At 48.6% G+C, this 14760-nt stretch overlaps 1 protein-coding gene across 5 annotated transcripts in view; it reads right to left on the bottom strand.

The window, feature by feature from the left end:
• The window catches only part of LOC138569309 (acyl-coenzyme A synthetase ACSM3, mitochondrial-like), a 770966-nt gene that overhangs the window by 628027 nt on the left and 128179 nt on the right, over positions 1 to 14760 (bottom strand). For all 5 annotated transcript variants that reach the window (XM_069647172.1, XM_069647174.1, XM_069647173.1 and 2 more), the window contains one exon: positions 1356 to 1627. In XM_069647172.1, the coding sequence (XP_069503273.1) occupies positions 1356 to 1574 (219 nt within the window). In that variant the 5' untranslated portion in view covers positions 1575 to 1627. The remainder of the gene's footprint in view (positions 1 to 1355; positions 1628 to 14760) is intronic.

The raw sequence follows: 14760 nt of genomic DNA, 5'->3' as shown, positions 1-14760 counted from the left end.
CACTGTTTAATGGTTAATCTGCCTACTCCACCATTTTCCACGCAACCTCCCAATGCCACACAAATCCACTGCATAACTTTACCCTTCCCCTGCATCCCCAGCAGGAGTAATTAAGTATATTTGATCTACAAATAAAGTGAAAAGTAACCCAAACCCTGGTGAACCCCGCACAACAGGGGTTTTCTCTGGCAGACATGTGCGAGGGCGGCGAGAAAAGCCCAATCTGGCATCTCTAATTACATAGTGTAAATGTGCACTTTTTCCAAACATGAGGCTTGGAAGGGAAGGAGGAACCAAAGGCAATGTTATACATAGAGTGACAGGGGTATTCTTCCAGTCAGGGTCTGCCTGACCCTGTCATGTTAAGTTCAGATAAAAACGTGATTGGGTGAATGCTGCATAGGAACGAACCAGCAGACCGAAGTACTGTGTATCCTTTACAAGAATCCCAAAACCCACTCTACATAGTACTCATATTTTGGCTACGGTGGCTTTGCCAACTTTCTGCCAAACCTAAAAAGAGGTGAAAAGGAAGCGATAAAGGAAAAGGAACACAGGAACACGATTGAAAAAGAAATAAGGAAAGAGAAGAAGTGAAGGGCGGCAGAAAGAGTGGGAAGGGGATGACTGAAAAATGGTGTGCACGCCCAGGAAAAGGCAGTCTGTAACGAAGGATCGGGACGAGGTGATGTGTGAGAAGGAGGAGTGATAAAGGGGTGTTTGCTGAAAAGAAAAAGGGAGATGAGAGGGATGGATGGAAAAAAATGATGGAAGTGAGATTAGAAAGGTGGCTGGAAGGGGAGAAAGAGGTAATAGGTAAAAAGAAAATAATAAGATTGGGTGATGGAAAGAAAGGAGAATGGAAATGAAACATGGCATGTAAGGAAGGAGGCAAACAAAAGAGAAACAAGATGGGATGGAAAATAGAAAGCAAGGCGAGAGGAGGAAGGAAGAAAAGAAGGAAGGATGGAACGAGACAAAGTAAAAAGAAATAGCAAAAGAGAAAAGGGAATGAAGGATGAAACGAGACAAAGAAAAAGAAATAGCAAAAGAGAAAAAGGAATGAAGGATGGAACGAGACAAAGAAAAAGAAATAGCAAAAGAGAAGGGAATGAAGGATGGAACGAGACAAAGAAAAAGAAATAGCAAAAGAGAAAAAGGAATGAAGGAAGGATAGAACGAGACAAAGAGAGAAGAAATAGCAAAAGAGAATAAGGAATGAAGGATGGAACGAGACAAAAAGAAAAAGAAATAGCAAAAGGAAGGAAGTCCAATTAAATATATAATGTACATGTGCATAAAACCACCGTTATCGGGTTCTTCAGAACACCATTTCCTCGACCACTACTTCTTACCTTCTCTTTTTGTGCCCACTTGTCCAAGACATCTGCAGCGAAATTAAAGTACTCGGGTACTTCCGGCCTGTAAAGTTCCTTAATATGTTCGTAATCAGAAAAATTCTGAGGGGCACATGCTTTGTAATATTTGCCGAATTGCCTCAAAGTTGTTACAGGCAGCCATAGGGTCCTCCGCCCATTGAGGGTACGCAAAATACTCAAGCCCGATGAGAGCATGTTGTCACTTTGGGGTTACTTCGTATTCGCAAAACGGGTTGAATACCGTGCATCTGCAGACAAACACATCAGAGAGAATACATTATTCATCAAGTAGCGTAAATGAGCAATGGTTGTGCTTTCCATTATTTAAATGTAGCCAATATAATTGCCAGGGACGTCATTTCACCAAAATGCCAGGGGTAGCAGAAGTGAGATCACTCTGATGATCTCCCACCCCGAAGTTACATCACAGGAAGCGATGGCACACAACTTTTCACCCCTTGACAAAACAGGAACTGGCATCACATAGTATTGTTCCTGAGTACACTACAAAAATATGTTTACGATATCACTGTAATGTGATATACATTTCATACAAGAATGGATCACCATATGTATTGTTAACATCAGTGTGTTATGGACCCATATTGCCAAATTAGTGTGACTGCAAGCAGACATCCAAGTCCAAATGATAATGTGTTATTATATAGCACTACGCTTAAGCGCTTTATTTAGAACCAATGTACATACAATATCACCCAACCTGTATTGGTACTCATGAATCGACCTTCGAAGGATGAAAGGCTGAGTTGGCCTTGCTGGGATTCGAACCTGAAACCTGCAGAACACACACACATCAACGCAGGGGCGCTCAACCCACTGAGCTATCTTACCAGCTATAGTAAAATTAGAAATTACATGCCTGAATGTTCTCAAAGTCAGAAAGCAAATTACACTCTGCAGTGGATACAATTAAACTGGTAGCTGTGAACAGCATGCCAGTTCATCTGCATGTCTGGTGCAAATTTGGCCACATGTCAAGCTTGCGTGGATCTACTTTTCAGGTTTAAGAGGTTGGCAAAATACATAACAATTGGAGGGTTCAAAACTGTGTATTAAAGAATTTAAAGTAGCTCAGGGAAAGCAGCACACTCACACTGCATCCCGTACTCTGGGCAGACATTACATCATACATGCAAACAAACATCCTGAACAGCATGCCAGGGAGATAGGAAAGATAGAGACATTACAATAAAGCATTAATTGTGGCACAATGAAATCAAGGGTCACTATGTGCTATGGTCAAACATTTCTACACTGTACACAAGCTTTTAGGCACAAGGATTTTGTCAACTGACCGAAGACACCGAGATGGAAGGGCATGGCTGCCTCCACACCGGGTTCCAGTACCGGGTTCTGTGAATGAGGAATTACCGGGTCATTCCGACCTTGGAGGACCCGGTAATTCCTCATGCACAAAACCATTCCCCATTCCCATTTGAGCCTCCATAGGGCTCATTGGGAATGGGGATGGAGCTAATAACGGGCCCATTATTAGCTCCTTGGTCCCCTCACGGAACCCGAAAGGACGTCTGGTTTTACCAGACGTCTGTTCCGGGTCCCACTAGGGGACCTCGTAATCAGGCATCCCTTAATGAACAGTGCCGGTCCTGTACCGGCACCCTTCATAACGGGAGCGCCTGCCTCGTAATGAGGCCCGGAATGTCTTGTGATGATCGTAACAGAGACATTGGCCCTCATTCAGAGTCTGGAGGTAAGGGAAAAATGATGCCGGTAAAGGATTACTGGCATCGCTTACCGCTACGGGCTATTCTGACCAACCAGACCACTATTACCGGCATTGTAAAGTACGATGCCGTAAATAGCGGTCTGGGCGTGCGCACGCGACACACCATGCCGGCATTAGCAGCATGCCGTAAACCGGAGAAGATCACAAGTGAGGCAGACATGAAAATAATGGCCTTCTGAAGGCCGAAAAAGTGCATACCGGCATGGTGTAAATACCGGCATCGCCGACCAGGCGTTAAGAATCCTGAGCAGTGTTTCCAAGTGCCACAGGTGCACACAATCAGCACAGGTGGAGGCAATGGAGTCAGGGCCAGTACAAAAGGAGCACACCCACACACCACACCCCTTCCACACCAAGATGATACCAATAGTAGTAGCATTACTGGAGCTGGAGGCCCTGCTTGCAATGCCTCAACAACAACAGCCACCACCACAGAGGAGACGCAGGAGGAGAAGGAGGGTGAGACAGGCCCAGCATGTCCCACCAGTGCAGCCACCCTTACCACCCCGGCAGCCCACAATCCCTCGCATCAAAGCCAGTCCATTCAATCTAACCCCTGAGCAGATCCACACCCTGTACCGGCTTGACCGGGACACCATCACCACCATAGTGGACCTGATACACAACGACATAGTGAGCCTCATAGAAATACGCACCGCCATCCCCCCTCTACTGAAGGTAGTGTCTGTGCTCCACTTCCTTGCCACAGACACCTACCAGCACACAGTGGGGCACATGCATGGCATATCACAACCCTTATTTTCCCGGATACTGAACCAAGTAATGGATGCCCTCCTCAAGCACACAAGGGACTACATATCCCTACAACGGACTCCCTAGGAGATATTCGATACAAAAGTTGCCTTCCATGCACTGGCAGGCATGCCAAATTGTGTAGGTGCCCTCGATTGCACCCAAGTAGAGTTGGTGGTCACGCATGCCATGGAGGTGGTGTACCGTAACCGCAAGCAATAGCAATACCACTCCATCAATGTGCAGATAGTATGCAACGCCAGCAAGATCATCACACATTGCTGTGCCCGATATCCCGGATCAACTCATGACTCTTTGGTCCTGCGGAACTCCACGCTACCACGCTTCATGGAGCGACATGCTGGACGACATGCCTGGCTGCTTGGTGAGTTTCCTGACTGGGCCATGGCAGTGCATCAGGGTTGTGAGGTGGGTGGCTGCATACTACAACCAGGTGTGAATGGGGGGGGAGGGATGCATACTCCGCCTGGCTGGGAATGGGGGGGGTGCATACTCAACGTCGCTGGGAATGGGGGGTGCATACTCCACCTGGGTGGGAATGGGGTGGGGGTGCATACTCCACCTGGCTGGGAATGTTGACGTCAGTGCACAATGTGCACATCACCAAACACTGTGCCCCAAAGCAACTGAAACGGTACATGACAACCAAATCCCATAGTGATGAAGTAAGGCTGACACCTATCACTACATGACTAACAGGTAACCAGCCCACATCCCACAACACATGCACCACTCATCAGCGGCCCTCACACACCGTAAGGTCATCCTGCACTATGCACTGCATATGGTCTATGTTGCTGTCTCCAGCATATCACCACACAGGACAGTCATCCCTGGGAGTGCATTGAACTGAGTCAACCAGGGATACCACAGTGTGTCACTGGTTCGGCACACCCATAGGAGTGCTGCATGTCACTATGGAACTGATCAGTGCAGAATGCTCAATATAGTACTAACTACAGCCAACGCTCCCTACTACCAAATCTCACAGAACACAACTCATCACTGATTTTACTACAACACTGATGTATGCATATACGATGCACGTGCAACAAGATGTCAGTGCACACCATGAACCATCTTGAAGATGCAACCCACACCATTAGTCCATTGCACAGGACACATAGTGGGACCTGAAATGGGGTTAATGCATCCAGGGACATGTGCATGTGGGCACAAATTACCTGCAGCCATGTGAGACTAGTACAGTTGTCCAACATGAATGTGCGAACATTTACCTTCATTCCCCTCTCATGCAGGTGTTGGTGTATATCCCTTGAAGCCGTGGCTCCTGACCCCTGTCCGAAACCCACAGAACAGGCAGGAGGAGGACTACAATCGTTCCCATAACCGTACACGTGTGGTGATGGAGCAGACCTTTGGCCGGTTGAAGGCACGATTTCGCTGCATCAGCCGGTCGGGTGGGGCACTCCTCTACAGCCAAGAGAAGGTGGCCAAGATCACCATGGCATGTGTAATGCTGCCCAATATGTGCATCCGCCAGAACGTGCCCCTGACATGGAACTGCTACCACCTGATGATGATGATGAAGGGGAGGAGGAAGATGTGGCAGGACATCATCACAGTGCCGATGCACAGGAGGGACGTGCTGTGCTGCAGTCAGTGATCACACAATATTTCTGACACACAAGTCAGCAGAGGGTGACATAATGTTAGGACATAGGGCACTGGGTGTGGGGATACATGTACACTATGCACTGTGCAAGATTAAATGACATGTGCAATGATGAATGTCCACTCTGGTTATTTTTTTGTAACACAACCGGTGTATTGAAAGTGAAAATATGAACATGAAAAACAAACCCTCCACCACCCTCATCCCCTACCCCCACAACTCCCCCACACACCCTCACCCCCCTCCCCATAACTCCCCCACACACCCGCCCCTCCCTCCCTCGCAACTCCCCCACACACCCGCACTCCCCTCCCCCTCCTCCCAAAACTCCCCCACACACCCTCACCCTCACCCCCTCCCCCTCCCACCACAACAACCCCACACTAGTCCTATACGGTCCATGTAGCCCACATGAGGCTGCTAGTACAGTCACTCAGTGCTCCCTGAGCCAGGCGGAGGCATGTCCCGTCGGCACTGCGCACGGAGTGACCGACGGTGCGGGCTGGTCTGAGTGGAGTTGCTTGTGGACGGTGTGTCCTCATGCTGAGGCTGTTGGCCAGGAAGAGCAGCCTCCAAAGCATCGGCTTTGCGGCTGAGAACCTTGCAGAGGTGGTTTGTGTTGTCGGTGATGGGCTGGCCCAGTGCCCTCAAATCCGCACGCCACACCTCCCTGGCCTGCCGATTGTCCTGCACAAATTCAGATATCAGGGCAGAGAGCTGGTCAGCCCGCTGGTCTCCGGCGGCTGAACCAGTGGCCCTGCTGGGGAATCGGGCTGCCATGTCCTGCCGGCGCATCCTCAACGGGACTGTATACGGGACTGCTATGGCCCTGTGTCTGTTCCTGCACAGACTGCTCTGGTGTGTTGTCATCACCAGAGTCACTGAAGGATACCTGGGGGGTTGACAAATCTGCAGGGGTGTGGACAACTTCCACAGAATCGTCCTCAGTGGTGCCCCAGATGTCGTTGGGGCTGTCCTCAACTGCAAGGGGGGCCATGGCTGCCACCTCCCCAGCCCCACTGGACTTCTCCGACCGTGGCGTTGGGAAAGTGTCTGCAGGCTGTGCAGGGAGGGGTGGGGGTGGGGTTGGTGCGCCCTCCACGGGCCTTGCTGGTGCTGGTGGTATATGGCCCAGTGGTGGCTTCCTCGCAGGGACACGGCGGCCCCTGCCTTGGCCCCTGGATGTGGTGGGACGGTTGCTGTCCTGCTCCTCACCGTCATGCTCACTGCCTGTGGGGGCGAAAGAGAGTGACGGCATGAGTAATGCTTGGATAGCCAGCATACATACATTCGTACGGTTGCACATCCACACAGTTGTGGGTAATCAGCATTTGTGTAGGGAACGGAAAGTCATTCCATACATGGGTGGTAAATGCAGGCATATGTCGGTGTCACTCATGTTGGCCAGGTAATGTGCTGTCTGATATGCACACTGTTTGGATCAAGGACGCTGTGTGCCTCATGGTATTTGCAACTTTGTCTGGTATGTGTCATGTACGTTATGGCTTTGCACCAGGCACTGGCTTGTGTCTCACTTGCTTCAGCATAATTTACAGGGGGTGTGTGTGTGGCCGACCATGGTGTCACTCTTTGGCCAGACATTAGCAGTGACTTTCATCACATTTCGCTTAGCAGTTTTTACTTTGGACACTCACCTCCATCAGCAGATGACGTGGCGCCACACTCCATTTCTCCGACCCCTTCGATGGATTCTGGCACTATCATGCTTGCACATGTCTCCTCCCACGGTGTGAGCTTCATTGGAGAACTTGGTCCTCCTCCGGTCTCCAAGGCCTGGGTTCAGTTTGCAGAAAGGATGCTCCGCATCCTCAGCTGCAGATCATCCCTCTTTTGCGGCAATCCTTGACCGTGCGGGGGGTGTTGCTCACTGCGCTCACCTTCTGGCATGCTAGTGCCCAGATTTCTTTTTTTCGCAACACGGCCTCCCACCTCATGCTGCTGCTAAACACAGTCCCAGCATGCTCGTGTAGGGTGTCTACGAGCATTTGTAGCTCATCTGGGCTGAACAGCTCCTTTCGGAAGGGCGGGCAGATCCCTTCTTTGGTGCTTTGGGCATTCCTGGGTGGGTGTAGGAACTTTCCGGTCGATCACCAGTATGTCAGGGGTCCTGTGTGGTGAGGATGGCAATGGATTGTGTTTTTAAAGATGGCCGCCGTGCTCCTTCCCGTTCTTGTGCGATGACGCTATTTCCGGTTCCGCTATTTAACGGTGACCGTAAATAGTGGTGACCGTAAAGTACGGTGACCGCTATTTGCGGTTACCGCTAATGCCGCATTGGACTATGGCGGTAGTGTCGTCTACGGTGCGATTCATGCCGGGAGGGGCTTTTTGGGGCCCTTTTGCGGCATGGCGCTAGGTCCCTTAACGGCATGGCGCAAAGCTTGTGTCCGCGAAGTCGTAATAGTCCGCTTTTAGCGGGCTGCAGCCAGCTCGGACATGCTATTTGCGCCATGCCGGTAAGGGACAGTACTTACCTCCAAACTCGGAATGAGGGCAAATGGCAGAAAAAACTTGTTATAACTGCAACCTGCGAAAAGCAAAATACATAGTCCAAAATGGATTGCTTATTCTACCCTAAATGCTTTTTGGAAGTTGTTGTCTGCACTGTGAATTTGAGATGTTTACGAACAGACTAAATCAGCGACTCCCCCCCCTGAAGTGTGCCTAAAATAGACCTTTAATGAGTCCAGCAATTATTGTATAGAATTCCAGAAAAACAAATTATTTACTATTCCTATTCTTTCTTATTTAGGGTCACTGTTACATTTGTGGTATGCCATGAGGCCTAAACAAGAAACCCAGACAAAGAGCCACATGGTGCTTGCCACAGCCCAGGAGCTTCGGTTTGTATAAAAAACTAAAACAAACAGCGACCCCTGGCGTCCCACAAATGACGTCCCTGATAATTACCCTACCTGACTTGTCATGATGCGTTTCAAAATTGGTCGCAGACATTTGAGGTAACATGTAGCGCGCTTCCCTCCCAGGAGCCAGCAGACTCAATCAGCCGGCGGGCGCAGTGGAACACCATGCAAAATTAAACGAGAGCGGTTGCCCGGTGAAGTCGGGGAGGGAAATAATCCACATATGTATGTGTGGTTTCTAATTATGGATTGTGCCAACCTCTAAGTACGCCTAATATCAGTTTTTCAAAACTAATACTGCATGAATTATTAAACAATATGACTGTGGGGCAGACGCCCAAAAATGAATTCAAATGAAAGAAGCGCAGAGGGGCTTTTTGGTTTTGGCTTTTAGGTGGCGCTAAAGTGCCACCTATAAGCCAAAAATATTGTATAGGAGCAAAGCTAGGAGGGAGATGGGATCTGAATAGGGATACACAGCTTGTGGGTGTGCTTTAGCTGTATTCCCACCCACTGACTTCCCATAGGCATGCAAATCAATATGGCCATTAACATCCCCAACCGGCACATCACCACGCAAAACACATCTTCCTAAGAGCTCTTTGAACTAGCTCTATCAAGCAGTAACCTCAAACGTTGGCCTTCCAGTGTTCTTTCTGAGCAGTCTTCTCGAAGTTAATGGCTTGAAGGCAGATGTAAATGTGTTACTGGTGCAATAAACATGTCTTAACCAAGTGTGCTTTCAGCCAGTTGACTTATCATCTGACTTATCACCACTGAAGGCCGGGTAATCACAAGCATTAGCAAAGCCAACAGTTCTGCCTTTTTACATATGATAAGATATGGCATTTATAATGCGCCTATACACAAGTGTTTCAAGTGTTATACATAGATATAAGGTAGTCATTTGCCAGGCACTGCTATCATATGCCCAGGTCATCACAATATCTTATGGCTAGCTAGTACTATTATGGCCGGACGTTTTGTATACTGTGGTGCTACAGGCCCCCAGCAATCAGGAGCGGGCTGGGTGCGCATTTCACATGACATGCTAAACAAAAAAAAGCGTATTTCTGCCCCCGTCATACCGCTGCTGCTGCACTTTCCAAAAACTGTGGGCCTCATTACCCGGTAGGCGGTGAGCCATGGCACTATTAGCGCCATGGCTCATGCCGGTAAAATACCGGCACCGCCTTGGCGGAAAGGGGATTTACCGCCCCATTCCAAGGTTGGAGGGGCGGTAAATCCCCTTTCCGCCATTGCCCTTTTCCCATTCCCATTTCTGCCCCATAGGGCTCTATGGGAATGGGGAAGGCGCTAATTACGGCACCGCAATTTTGCGGTGCCGTAATTAGCTCCGAGGTCCCTTAGCGGGTTGGATTTTAACGCCTGCTAAAAGCAGGCGTTAAATCCCCCAACCCGCAAAGGGACCTCGTAGTAAGGCGGTAGGGATTTACCGGTACCAGTATTTTACCGGTACCGGTAAATCCCTACCGCCATCCGTGTAATGAGGCCCTGTATGCCAGGGTGAGGACTGTTGCTGTCCTGCAATGTCTCATTAGTGCAAATGCAGAATAGGGCACATCTTTTTTGTTGTAAATCATGAAATTCGCTAGTGCATCTCATAATTTACTCCACAAAATGTTCTGGGAACTGGGCTTTGTTGTGTTGAAATACCCTTTGTCTATTGATGCTAACACTGAGAATAATATTTGGCTCGTGATGATAATAGTGTGTGCTTTCTCTGATTCGCAATTCTTTTTTAAAGTGTTTGCACTTGGATCCGTGGACATTTTAGCAGAGTCGGAGTCACCAGGCTATTGGGCGCCATATTACAGGAAGTGTGCACATGTTTCCGGAATCTCAGAGTAATTACTGACACTTATGCAGGGACTACACGCCCCCGAGAAAGTCTCTGCTTATGTTTTGTCACAGAGATGTATGTTGTGCTCCGTTGCAATGTGCCTAGCCTCAAGGCGCTCTGGCAGATCTGAAAGATATGGAGGATGGGTTAGATTAGTTGGGGGAAGAGGAAAAAACGCAAGACAGCTTTTCTGTTGTGTTGATGAGTGCAGACAGGAAGTTCCCCAAGCTCTACGTGCATCTCTGTTTTTGTGTGGAGAGCACAGAAACATTTGTCAAAAGATGGGTCTCCGTGTGCCCTTTTTGGTAGCATGCCCTGGACGGAGCTGTAAGTGGACAATGTTAGTGCATGGAGGATGAGGGACGAGCAGCCAACTTGGAGCATACATCCAATGTGTTGGGATCAAATCACAGTGCGGCATACATTACAGTGGGACCAGGAAACAGAAATATAATGGAAAAACGGAGTAAAATCACATTAAGGCACACATTACATTGGGGCACCAGGGAGAAAAATCGCTGAAAGACTCACACTGCAGTGGGACACCTGGGGAGAAAACTCACAGTATGGCACACATTACAATTGGACCAGGAAGCAGAAATATAGTGGGAAAATAGGGAGTACAATCACAGTAACTCACACATTACAGCGGGACACCAGGGAGCAAATTCATAGTATGGCACACATTACACTGGGACCAGGAAGCAGAAATATAGTTGGGAAAACAGGGAGTAAAATCAAATCACACACACACAAGTAACCCACACATTACAGTGGGGCACCAGGGAGAAAAATCATAGTAGAACACTCAATGGGGTAGAACACAAGGGAGTAAAATCACTGTACAGCAGACGTTACATTGGGACACCAGGCAACAGAATTATAGTGGGACACCAGGGAACAAAGTAACAGCTGGGCACAAATTAGGGTGAAAAACAGGGAGCAAAATCACAGTAGGCCATCACTTACGATGGGACAGCAGAGAGCAAAATCTGAGCCTGGCACATTTTAAGGTGGTAAACCGGCAACAAAATCACAGCAGACCACACATTACTCACCTATTAACCAGGGGTACCAGAGAGAGACTAAGTGCCCAAGAGAGGCTCTAAATAGGTCCCCAAACTTTCATCAAGCACCATTTGGGTGATCACAGGACTCGTGCGCCTTATGTGGGAACATCAGCAATCTGCCCAACTGCTTGATTGGGGGCGGGGTAGGATGAAGGGCAGCTTATCTTTTTAGTAACATTGTATCTGCAAGACAGATGATAAACTGCGCCCATGCTCCATTTCTATAATAATGAAAAAAAATCATCCATAAACCTGAACATGCCTTTTTTTGACTTCATTCTACAAGTTGTTCATATACTGTGTGTTGTACATTGGTACCAACATACTCCAATTGGAGGCACATGCTCATTTTGGAAACCTGGGCTTTCTCAACGCACAGTAGTTCACACACAATTTATTAAGTGTATTCAGTTCCTTCACAATCAATGAATTAGCAAATCTCTCTTCCACACACTTATCAAAAGATCCTATTGTTATCCCATCACAATGGGATAGTACACAAAAGTATTTCCAACTTTATAGTTTCCTGACAGCATATAGCTGTCTAATGCACATGTTGTTTTTACTCATTGATCCATCATAAATCCTTGCACATTCCCTATTAATTAAACATCCTATTGTCCACACATTATTTTATATTGTTTATTATAATTATGTGTTATTTATTAAACATTTTGTCTGCTTCTATTCCTCCGATATATGAAATTAGTGTGATAGTATCTCCTAAATCATGTAGTGCTCCTCCAACTGTTTAGTTCCCTGTTACTTTCATATATATTACGGATTCATCAAGGTCTATCTTGAGTCGTGCTTTCATTGCAGCATCTTGTGTCCTGGTTCAAGTATTGAGCACTATGGCACGAGCTGTTCATATTGGTTTGGATGAGAATCCTGAATTTCTATTAGTTTTCTTTGTAGCGGCTTATTTCAGTATGGCGGCACTCTGCCTGGTCATCCCCCCTCCGGTGGTCTGCTTTCCGCGCGCCTGCACCGCCTGAGACGGCTAATATTACCTGCAGCCTTCAGACTTGGAACGGACGACTCACACTTCTAAGTCAGCTCCGCACCACAGTACCCCCTGCCCCCAATCCACTTCACTAATTTCTTCCTGAGACCGCTCTGCTCTGCTACAAGATGAAAATATCAATGTCCCATTCAGGCAATGGATCATGTGGTTTATCGGAGGTGCCATGTGCCCTAACCTCTGTATGGCCTAATTGCGAAGCCACATGACTACACATATGCACATTTTTTCACCAGATTCATTTTTTGCTGCTTAAAAAATTGGAGACACCAATGGCATAGGACCACTGACAGACTCAATAGAATCTCGGTTAACGAGCGACATTATTTCTGCTTTAACCAGTTTCTACACTTTAGGCAACACACCTTGATAATGCTGGCCCACTGGTTAGTCAGAGACATCTGACTTCACCTTGTAATGATTGTACATTTGATTTCTATGCATATACACATGCTACTGTACCTGCACCCGGTAAATATTGTACATTTTGTATCTCATAATGCGTAACCATGTTCACATCATATATTGGCCCTCATTACGACCCAGGCGGTAAGTGAAAAACGATGCTGGTAAATGATTAGCGGCATCGTTTTCTGCTAGGTCCGATCATGACCCATGACCGTTAACTACGATGCCATTAGCGGCATCGTAGTTAACGCTGCCGCTAACTGCACCAAGGACGCGTGCACGCGACCTGCCACACCGCAAATACCGGCATGGCGCAAAGCTACGCGAATGATGACCCAAGCGGACATGCACCTAACGCCATCACCCAGCCCGTTCAGTACCTTACCGCCATGGTGCTAATTACGCCATCACAAACCAACCGTAAAGGGCCTTGTGCAGTGAATCCAGCTGCCACGGGTGCACAGAATCAGCACAGGTGGAGGCAATACAGACTCAGGAAGTACAAAAAGAGCACACCCAACCCCTTCCCACACCAAGTCACACTCCACAATGATTCCAATAGGACTAGCAATGTTGGGGCTGGAGGACCTGATAGCAATGCAAGTGCTACAACTTCAACTACAACAACAACAACAACAACAACAGGCTGCACAGAGGAGACGCAGGAGGAGAAGGAGGGCAAGGCAGGGCCAGCAAGCCCCACCAGCACAGCCAGTGGCACCACGCAGGCAGCCCACAATCCCACACATCAGAGCCAGTCCATTCAACCTCACCGCTGAGCAGATCCACACCCTGTACCGTTTGGACCGGGACACCATCAGCGCCGTCGTAGACATGATACACAACGACATCGTCAGCATGATAGAAACACCAACCGCCATCCCACCCCTACTGAAGGTAGTGTCTGTACTCCACTTCCTGACCACAGGCACCTACCAGCACACGGTGGGACACTTGCATGGCATTTCACAACCATTAGTCTCACGTACACTGATCCAAGTGCTTGATGCCCTCCTCAAGCACATAGACGACTACATCTCATTACCACGGTCTGCCCAGGAGATTGCAAACACCAAGGTGGGTTTCCATGCACTAGCCGGCATACCTGGTTGCATTGGTGCCATTGACTGCACCCATGTAGAATTGGTGGTGCCACATGCCATGGAGGTACCGTACCGCAACCGTAAACTATTTCACTCAATCAACGTGCAAATGGTCTGTGACTCCAACAGGATCATCACACATTGCTGTGCCCGATTCCCCGGAGCAACCCTTGATTCAATGGTCCTTCGGAACTCCACAATACCACGCTACACGGAGCGACATGCAGGGCCAAGATCCTGGCTACTCGGTGAGTCACATGCCATGACCATGGAAAAGTGAAGTGGGTAGGTGAACGACGTACCAATGCATACTCCAGGGGGGGGAATGATGCATACTCCATCTGGCTGAAAGGGGGGGGAATGATGCATACTCCACCTGGCTGAAAGGGGGGGGATGATGCATACTCTACCTGGCTGAAAGGGGGGGGGGGAATGATGCATACTCCACCTGGCTGAAAGGGGGGGGAATGATGCATACTCCACCTGGCTGAAAAAGGGGGGGGTGATGCATACTCCACCTGGATGAAAGGGGGGGGAATGATGCATACTCCACCTGGCTGAAAGGGGGGGGTGATGCAGACTCCACCTGGCTGAAAGGGGGGGGTGATGCATACTCCACCTGGCTGAAAGGGGGGGGAATGATGCATACTCCACCTGGCTGAAAGGGGGAGGGGAATGATGCATACTCCACCTGGCTGAAAGGGGGGGAATGATGCATACTCCACCTGGCTGAAAGGGGGGGAATGATGCATACTCCACCTGGCTGAAAGGGGGGGGGATGATGCATACTCCACCTGGCTGAAAGGGGGGGGAATGATGCATACTCCACTTGGCTGAAAGGGGGGGGGG

Source organism: Ambystoma mexicanum, chromosome 2q (assembly GCF_040938575.1).
Source record: "Ambystoma mexicanum isolate Mex_15411 chromosome 2q, UKY_AmexF1_1, whole genome shotgun sequence".
In the NCBI taxonomy this organism is placed as follows: domain Eukaryota; kingdom Metazoa; phylum Chordata; class Amphibia; order Caudata; family Ambystomatidae; genus Ambystoma; species Ambystoma mexicanum.
Note: the sequence above shows the minus strand (reverse complement) of the source record. Positions and strands in the feature narration are given on the sequence as shown.